The 10,425-nt window shown below is 35.5% G+C and overlaps 1 protein-coding gene across 1 annotated transcript in view; it reads right to left on the bottom strand.

Moving 5' to 3' along the window:
- LOC108904276 (CAD protein) overlaps positions 1-10,425 on the bottom strand; it is a 69,844-nt gene that overhangs the window by 19,222 nt on the left and 40,197 nt on the right. The window contains exons 7-10 of the mRNA XM_018706761.2: positions 4,793-5,035; positions 4,443-4,734; positions 4,014-4,384; positions 2,817-3,962 (exon numbers count right to left, since the gene is read on the bottom strand). Of these exons, the coding sequence (XP_018562277.1) occupies positions 2,817-3,962; positions 4,014-4,384; positions 4,443-4,734; positions 4,793-5,035 (2,052 nt within the window). The remainder of the gene's footprint in view (positions 1-2,816; positions 3,963-4,013; positions 4,385-4,442; positions 4,735-4,792; positions 5,036-10,425) is intronic.

The raw sequence follows: 10,425 nt of genomic DNA, 5'->3' as shown, positions 1-10,425 counted from the left end.
GCTCATATTGTAAGTCTGCGCTTTGGGAGTATGTATTCACAAAGATTGCTATGCAAAACATAACAATAATGACATTATCTGTCATCAGGAATTGTTATTTAATTATAAAGATTTGCAACAGTACTTACCATTTGTCAAAATATGGATGAATATTCAAGTGAAGAATACGCTGATATGATTTTTGTGTACGGATATTGTCATGGTCGTGCTCGAGAAGCAGAAAGAGAATATCGGAGAATGTTTCCAAATCGTCGGCGTCATCCCTCTTTTGGCGTATTTATAAGAACCTTTAGAAGACTGCGACAAACAGGTTCTGTGCAAGTAAGAAAAAATCAAGAAGGTAGAGGATATCGTAATATTCAACAGTACGAGGAAAATATTATCGAACGGGTAGTTGATACTCCTGAATTGAGTGTGAGACAAATCGGACGCGAATTACAGATACCCCACGTATCTGTATGGAGGGTCCTTCATCAAGAGCTGCTACATCCATATCATTACCAGCAAGTGCAACATTTACAAGAAGGTGACAACCTTCAACGATTACAATTTTGCAACTGGATCCTCCAAAATTTGACGGAAGATCCACTCTTTTTACAAAATATTATTTGGAGCGATGAAAGCCTTTTTCCTAAAAATGGACTGAATAATTTTAGAAACTTACATCAATGGTCATTACAAAATCCCCATTTAACAAGAAGAAGGGCCTTTCAGCGCAGATTTAAGATTAATATGTGGGGAGTAATTTTTCGAAACAAATTATTTCTTTTTGAAATAAATGGTATACTGAATGGGCAAAGATATTTAGAATTGCTACAGAATTCCACACATGAAATTCTAGACGAGGTGCCATTAAATGAAAGACAATACGTTTATTTCCAACAGGATGGTGCACCTCCGCACAATGCAAGAGATGTTAGTGCATGGTTAACGGAAAACTATGGACATAGGTGGATAGGAAATAGAGGACCAATACATTGGCCACCGCGATCCCCAGACCTTAATCCAATTGATTTTTTTGTATGGGGTCATATAAAACAGCTTGTTTACCGCACTGTCGCGCAAGATGAAAATGATCTCAGAGAAAGAATCCACGATGCTGCAGATGCAATAAATAATACAGAAGGGATTATGTTTGATGTCTATCAGTCGTTGGTTCGGCGATGCAGAGCATGTATAAGAGCCAATGGGGGTCATTTTGAACATGTTATTTAATATTGTTTTATGTTAGTGTTATTTGTTATGTTGTTATTTACCGTTTTGTATTATTACTTAAAATTGTAAAAACCGTACCTACAAACTATTACCTATTATTAGCATCTAAGATACAGCAATAAGAAAAAGAATATTTCATTGTTTGCTGTTAACATTTTTACATGAAACGTTCCATTTTAATTTAATACATAATATTAAAGTAATATTACTTTGAAATGTATTTGCTATCATTACGAAACTAAATGCTTTATCAGAAGAACGGCCTCCCACATTATTGAGATTTTCGGCAGAACGAGACACTTTACCGATTTCAAACAAGTATTATGCCAAATTGTCCAAGGAATCTAAAAATTTACCCCAAATAAGTATTAGGTCATTGGCGTAGAAGTTGGGGCAAAAAAATCCCGCTACCCTACCCGTTTCTACGCCACTGACCTACAAAAAATTTGTAAATTTTGCAGTAAATTATAGACATTCGTAAGTATTAACATCATACCAGATTTGAATCAAATTGTTACAACCATACCAGAGATATCATAAATAATATGATGTAAAAAACCGACCAATACGGCCCTGTAGAGCGAAAACGGTGAGACATAGAACCTTGGTTTATAAGGCAATTCTTAATTACTTATCGAGTTCTATCTGTGGTTAAAATTTGATTCACTCGAACTGAAACACCCTGTATAAAACATCGATACATGGGTGTTTTGAAACAGATCCCGCCGGGTCTAAAAGGTCTATGTCTGGTTTGAATAGATATAGTGGCGCCCTTATACAACCATAAGTTTCAAAATAATCACTACATCGCTAACTTCCGAAGTTACCCTTGCATGCTTGTTACTTGCCAATTCAGACGAAAGTGTTGCACTAATAAATTTAAAATTTTTTGAAGAGTATTAAGTATTCCAATTGCTTCTTAAAATTATCTGCAAGTTTGGCTTTTTTACATCGTAGATATAAATAATTAAAAGGAATATAATTTAACCATATTCAATATTCATCAAATCTACGCCCATCGTGGTTCTTCTAATTCTGCAATTGAAATACATTTCAAGTGAACGTTTACATTCAGAAACCTATGAGAGACACAAGTAGAAGCAAATGGAAGATATAACGGAAATCACCATGGCTATAATACCTACTTAAATTATTTATGTAAATATTCAAATTTAAACTACAAAGCATGATTATAATGAAGCAATTAAATATGCGAGCAGATTTTTTTTCCTGGTACGAAAGAATTTATTTATCAACGAGCGAGATTCTATAAGATTTTTATGACAGGATATTTATTGTTCAATGGATGTCTCAATCCCTTTTATCAGTTTAATCTATATGCATCTAAGATTATACAGAAATAACTCGCTCTGAATGAAATAAGGATGTATACATCAAGATTTATTGATGATAATGTCGTTTCTGAGAGAAATTTTCTTAGATCCGGTATAAATATTTTCATAGAAACAACGCATCTACCGAAATAAAACTTATTAACAAGACCATTATCGGGCATATACCAATAAAATTATTGTTAATAGCCCGTCCGCCTCAAACTCCAGATTTAAATGTAATTAACAATTCTTAAGCATTGCACTTACCAGAACTGATCCTGGAGTCGGATGTCTCAAAACCACCACATCCGCATATCCCGCCATGACCGCGACGGAATCCTCTAGTGTTTCCCCCTTCTTCACGGAAGAACTCGTCTCGTCCATATAGATGACTCTCCCCCCCAATCTCTGCATCGCTGCCGTGAAACTGCAGCACGTCCTGGTGCTCACTTCGTAGAAGATGGACGCCATCACCTTTCCCCTCAGAATGTGATCCAAGGGTCTATCCTTGATCACGTACACTCTGAACGTCTGGGCTAGATTGAAGATGTCGTTCAATTGGTCCTTCGTGAACATATCAACGCTGAGGATGTGCTTGTGGGCCAATCCGTGGTGTGGATGTGGTATAGAGGATTGAGCTTGGGTGATCGTTTCAGCGTTGGATTGACTTTCAGTTCTTACTCTTCTTTCTGTTGTGGTAGAGAAGCTTTCAGTTCTAATCCTGGGTATCGTCGGCAAAACGGGACTGGAACGTGCCTCGGTATCGGCAAAATGAACTTTGTTGTCCACGGATAGAAGCCTTGAGAAGATCTCGTTGGTTTGTTTGTCGTTATCGTACTCGATCCTGTCTACAAAACCATTCAAAAGGAACGGGGAGGGAGAGATAGGCCTCTCCAACGCTAGAGCTGAAGGTGGTCTACTGAACTCCATAAGTAAGTTGGGCATTCTTTTCTCCCATTCTCTGACATTTTGACCAAATCCAGGTTGCATCAGAACTTCTCCCTCCACATAAGCTACTTCCCCACGTAGCACCACCCTATGAATTGATCCCTTAATCTGTTTCCCAGCAAAAGGAGTCCATTTGGCTTTGCTGTAAGGCATGGCTTCCGGTATAGTCCACTCTTCATCCATGTCTACTTCGACGTAAGTGTTTGGTTGATCCGGCAAGTTGAATATCCTCTTGGGATTCTTGTGGAATTTGTTGATGATGTCTTCCATGGTAAGTTTGCCTTCGTTGACAGCGTTTAAAAGCAAAGGAAGGATTGTTTCAAGTCCAGGGAAACCTGGTGGTGCTTTGTCGCTCAATTTTTCATCCAAGGTGTGAGGCGCGTGGTCCGTAGCGAAACAATCGATTATGTGGAGGTTCTCCCAGAGAGCTTGCTGATCTTCCGGAGAAGTTAATACTGGCCGGACCTAAGAAATATCACTTCTAACATCGTAAGCACAGTGCGTACTTCTACTTACCTGACTCTTATTTGGTCCAAGCGTATCAATGTCATCCGTGGATAAAAACAAGTGATGAGGACAGACCTCGCAGGTAACTTTCAACCCCTTTTCTTTCGCTGCCTTGATAATGAGAATCTCTTCCTTCCTGGCCACGTGACAGATATGGATGGGCCTGTTCTGTAAACTTGCCATGAGGATGATGGCTGCAGTGGTTTGACATTCTGCATGTACGCATATTGGTGTTCTTTTAGGCCAGTTGGCCAAGTGTTTGCTCCAGGTACTCAGGTCGTTCAATCGCAACGTGGTGAACGTTTCGTTCAAATACATCTTCAGACCTGCGGCTTCGGCGGCGAAATCAGAGATTGTGGAAGTATTTTCAGTGGAGGCACCTACAATAAATCAATTTTTTAAGAACTCTCTTGGCGTTATGTTACAGTATTTCCTGACCTACGAAAAGAGCATAGTCGCATCTGGCGTTTTCCTTCGCCAGCTTTTTCACTAAAATTAGGGATTCTTCGTCGACTATAGCAGGACTTGTATTGGGCATGGCACAGATTAGGGTGACACCTCCCGCCAACGCTGCGGCTGTGCAGGAAGAGTAATCTTCTTTGTAGGTAGCACCAGGTTCTCTGACGTGGACGTGGGTGTCTATAAAACCCGGTAGCTTCTTCAATTGGCGGGAACTCATGCAATCGATGTGGGTCTTCATTTTTGGAGCTTTCCCAATAAGACGTAAGGCCTACAGGTTGAAAAATGCTCGTTTCTCTATACTTAGCAAACTAAAGGTACGTTCTTACCTCCACTAACAATTTGGCGCATTTAACATCTGTGACCAATGGAATGGAATAGTCAATGGCCAATCTCCTGGTGCGATAGCCGTGGGTCATAAAGGATGATACCCTCCGTGCTCCTCCATTCCTCATGGGCAGATTGATCACCAAGTCGAATTGTTTCTTGGCCAAAAATTCAGCTAAGGGTTTCAACTCACCCTGGCTGGTGATGGCGTCGATGGTGTCGAATGTCCATTGCACAGATTCCACCTAAAATAAGACAGTTAATGTTAAGATCTATTTCTGGTGAAGAGATGTCTTCCAATGATCTGGATTGTCATTGATCTGATAAGAAAATCACTCGTTACAATTTATATGAGTCGTTATCTCTTTTTTTTTATAAAAAATTTTGGTCAAAGATTATTTTAGGTAGGTTTCCTCTAATTAATCTTCCTTGAATTTGTTGTATTTTCCATAAAAATCACTTTTATACGAAACCTGATTTCAAAAATTCCATTCACAGTATCAGTTGGTTTTCAGCTATTAATATATAGATAACATTTCTATAAGTGTATTTATCGCAATGCATATTTTTTTCAAATGAGTAAACTATTCTTTCTAACTAACGTAGATCAATTTGAAGGTTCAAGTAATCCTGATATTAATCAAGGAAAATACGTGGCAGATACTTGCGTAATTCTATATGTCACAATAGATAACTAACAAAATTTGAAACTAGATTTGTTTATTTGTCTCTGTTTTGTCAAACCATAAATAATATCTCCTATTACCAAAGAGTAATAAAAGGCTATGAAATCGAATACGATGTTTTTTCTGACTTATTATATTCTCTGAGACAGATAATCTGTATCTACATTGTTATTGTTCCTGTTATAAACTGTACTAATCCGAAATACCGCTAAGCCGATTAAAAAAATCATCAGAATACTATATCTGACATTGAATTATTTCCAAACAACAAATAAATACGTAACAACAGTAAAAAATAAACCACAATTCCCATTCTATATTGTTACATTGCTATTATTTTAGGCATAAAACCAAACATAATATATTGCTACAGTGTAAATAATAATTTAGTGAATATTTTCTGAAAAATTTAATAGATTTTGATGATGATAGAATCGCCATTACCAAACCCCGATTTAAGTCTACGTTACTTTTTTCATTAACATTAAATTTTGGGCAGCCTACTAAGTATTCTTTCATCGACAGGTGTGACACAAACCTAATTTTTTTTAATGATTATCATTTACCAGGTGATGCAGAAATAAATAAAGTCACATGAAAATTGATGCGGTACGTTCGAACAAATTAAAAGTAATAAAGTAAGTGTAGCATACATATCACAAAGTTGATTGTTACATTTTTATTACCTATACAGGGTGTTTCATTTCCGGTGTGCCAAATGAACACAGATGATAGAGAAAGTAATTTTAAACAAAAAAGTTCATATCGACATGTGTCCGAAACCGCCCCCTTGTGGCGCTACTCCCCTTTAATGGAGGCCATTAAGACATAATTTTATTACAATATCTCAAAAATGCTTCGAAATAAATTGATCAAGTTTTATACAGACGAGGTACCGTTTATTACCAGGAATTACTTTACCTAAACCAAATTGACACATTGTTTTCAGGGGCGTCCCTATGGGGGACAAGCCAAGGTTCAAAATCCGTAACTTTTTTTATTTATCAAATTCGTAATTTTTTTTTTCGAAAATCGAAATCCTTGACCATTTTTACATAAAAAAGATATACTTGTTTCATGTAGGGAAAATAGAATTCTAGGTTCCTTATAATTTTTAATTTTCAGTAGAAGCATAAGTTAAAATCGGCTTTTTCTGGAAATGGTCAGCTAGGTCTCCCGATATGACCTCGCTTGATTTTTTCTGTGCGGTAACATAAAAATGTAGTCTACAAAAATAGGACGCAAAATATCGAAGAGTTGCAGGAAAGGATAAGCCATGAAATTTCCACTGTTCCCAACACCCTTTTAGATCCAATACAAAATTTTGTTCAGCGAATTCATTACTGTTAGGAACTAAACACTTTGAGCCCTTATAAAATAGAATTCCAAAGAAAATATTTGTTGTTTATTAAAATTTGTTTTCTCTCTTTTTTTATTCTGGCATAACTATTGTTTTCATAAAATTTAAAATTTCCAGGACATAATTAAAAAATACATTTTTTCGTTTCATGCATTTTAATCAACCCTGAACTATTATGCTTTTTTATTTCGAGAAGAATTGAAATATGGAATAATATACAGGGTGTTCCATTAAAGAAAAAGCAACTTTGTTTCGTCACGATTTTTTTAGTGATCTTGTATATTTATTATTTCTTTATTGTAATAGATTTTTAAAAACCCTAAAACGTTTGTGTCTTATGATTTTTCGATAGCTATCTTACTTTAGGAGATAATCGACCGTTTCCATACATATCAGCGAACCTACATATACATTGTCTATCAGATTTGTAGTAAGAAGTCGTGCTAGTAACACTTTTTTCACTTTAACTGTAGTTCTGATTAAAAAAATTTCAAAAAATTGTCTCGGGGAGAAAATTAACAGAAATTAATCTTTTTCCTGCACCATGTTCTATAAAAATAACATAAAAAAACCGCAAATTATTCTTTCAGTTTCTCAAACCACAAAAAAACCTAGGTCTACCTCCGGTTAGGTGCCGAATAAATAACACATAAATATTTACTGATCATAAGAAATATACAAATAATTTCAATGTTAATATAAGCCGAATTCGACGGACTGTATTTGATATACAACCCTTGCTATACAACTTTGGAACTGTCTTTTGCTTTGGCCAAGTATTGTGGATACTGACTGTATGGGACGTACAAAGTATCGTGAACAACTATGAAAGCTGGGTCTTTCGCGGTGGCCAGGAATTGTTGTACTACCTGTTGGCCAACGCTATTATTTTGACCTTTCGGACCCTCCTCAAAGGCTGCTGTTGGTGCTTGCCGAGCACTCTCGTTTATTATTAATTTATTATGAATTCAAAACTTAGGTAAAATTTTGATTCTCCCCATCTTCGCGTATAGGTCTTATTTGAGGTTTCTGGCTGCCATTAGTATAACAATTTTCTATACTTCGCTCAAGGCTTCTCAAATAATAATATTCTTTATTCATATATATATAAACAATTATATGAGTGTAATTAGGTACTAGTTATTGAGAATTAAAAAGAAATGCTTTATATATTTTTTTTGAAACAACTGACAGACAGCGATTTGAGAGGCAACGGTAGGGCGTTGTAAATTTTTGGTATATTGTAACTGAACAATCTTTCAAATGTTGCAATTTTATGTGAAGGAGGGGTTAAAATACCTTTAAATCTGGTGTTTAAATTATGAACGTCAGTACGGAATCTGATTTTATTGTACAAATATTGGGGGGATTTATTTAAACTGATAGTCATGAAGAGAGTAGCACTGTGATGTAGACGGGTGTTTTTCATATCCAACCATTTTGTATTCATTAGCTTGTGTCTTACTCGATTCTAATTCTCTTTCTAATGCCATATATAAATCTAAGGCAGTAATTCTGAATTTTCTGAATTCGTTGAGATGTCGCCTGAGCTAAACATGGAACATAAACAGTATCACCGTAATTAAACACAGATAAAACCAAAGACTGGCAAAGTAAAATAAATTTTTAAACGCAAAGAGTGCTCCAGTGAAATTCGACGAAGTGTTTCGAGTTCACTATTAATTATAATACAGCTATTTTGAATATCATTGGGATGAAACTAATAGAATAGTTGAGTATCATCTGCATACATTTGAATTTTACAGTGCTTTCGAAAATTAGGGAATAAGAACAACGTAGGTCCCAATACGGATCCTTGAGGCACTCCACAGTTAGTATTAATATAATTCGAAATATCGTTTTTAAGTAATACCCTTTGTTGTCTACCTACTAAATAGTTAGAAATAAATTGTACTGCAGATATATCAAAACCAGCAAACATTAAAATGTTTTCCAAAATGTCATGACTAATTATGTCAAATGCTTTCGAATAGTCGAATAAAAGTAAAATCGAACAAATCCAGAATCTATAGCCCTAAAAATATGGCCTGTGACATTTAATAAAGCAGTAGAACAACTATGTCCCTCTGGAAAACCAAACTGCTCAATAGGCAGTATGTTATTAATAGTTAAATGATTCATAATTTGATCTTTTATAATGTAGGTACTCTAAAATTTTAGATAAAGCAGGAATAATAGAAATAGGTCTTAAATCTTTTAGTTCTCCAGGTGTGTTTTTTTTTAGAAGAGGAATAACATTCGACATTTTCCAAGCATGGAGATAAACGGAAAATTCCAAGCAATAATTTATTATATGACAAATGTATTTTAAAAGGAAAAGGCAACACGAAACAATGAAATCTATATGTATCGGTCGATAGCCGCACGGGTTAAGGCGTCAGTCCTATAATCGTGTGCAAATTTCTGCCCGGGTTCGATTCCCGCGGCCGATAGACCGTAGATTAGCTATACTTGTACGGAGGATTGGCACTTTCTGTGCAGGTATGGTAGGGTGGAAGAATGTTGGCTTGGGTCAATGTGAGAGATTGACACCGGTTGGCATTTGACCACCCCCCTAATTAATGAGGTTTTCCAGGTTTCCCTCATTCCTGCACTGAATGGTGGTTAGGGCCTACCAACATAAGTCGTTCCTGGGCGCAAATGCGGCCCGCGTAATAATAATATGCCGCCTCCTCTCCCGCACAAGTCTCCGACTTATGGGCTAATTCTCGTAATTAGAATGAGGAGTAGAGATATTATTATTTATTATTTATTACGTCAGAACCAATTGCTTTAGATTTGACCTTAAGTAAATACTTACTTAAATACTTCATATTCAGTAGTACCTCTGAATTTAAGTTTTGAGGATATGTCTGATTTAACAGTCATAATAGTGAAGATCATTTGTATTATTGTTAACTACTGCCGAACTTACGAAATAATTATTTATTAAATTTGCATTAGACAATTCAGGTGGTATTTCTCTATTTAGTTTTTTATTACAAATATTTAAATAATTAATTTTTTTCCAAGCTTAGTTGCACTTGATTCCGAAAAACATAAAAAAGCTTTTTTTTCACGTCTAATCGTAGAAGTAGTAACATTTTTTAAATGTTTAAAATTTAGCCAGTCGTGTGAAGTTCTAGTTTTTTTTAAATTTATTTAAAGCCTTATCTTTCATTTTTATCAACTTAATATCATCTGTAATCCAAGGTTTATAGCTTTTGTTGAAAATTCGAGTTTTTAGAGATGCATGTAAGTTAATTAAAATGAACTACAAATCCCATCTCTAATGCTAGACTCGTGAAACTTCCAAACGTCTTCATATCGCGCGAAATTACTTTGATTAGCTATCTCCACGCCCAACACAAATAATCTTACAAGGTAAATGACACATCATAATTATAAATTTTTGGAAGATAACCTTTGTATTTGTAAACTTCATTTCGACTGTCTAGTTTACCTCATGATCTAAAGAAATCATTTCAGTTATTATAAAACCAGAGAAATGTGGAAAACAATAATTAAGATTTGGTCAGTATTGAATATGAGCGTTCAATATGAAGGACATAATTGTTTATCGAAATTA

This window comes from Anoplophora glabripennis, unplaced genomic scaffold (genome assembly GCF_000390285.2).
Source record: "Anoplophora glabripennis isolate ALB-LARVAE unplaced genomic scaffold, Agla_2.0 scaffold145, whole genome shotgun sequence".
In the NCBI taxonomy this organism is placed as follows: Eukaryota; Metazoa; Arthropoda; class Insecta; order Coleoptera; family Cerambycidae; genus Anoplophora; species Anoplophora glabripennis.
Note: the sequence above shows the minus strand (reverse complement) of the source record. Positions and strands in the feature narration are given on the sequence as shown.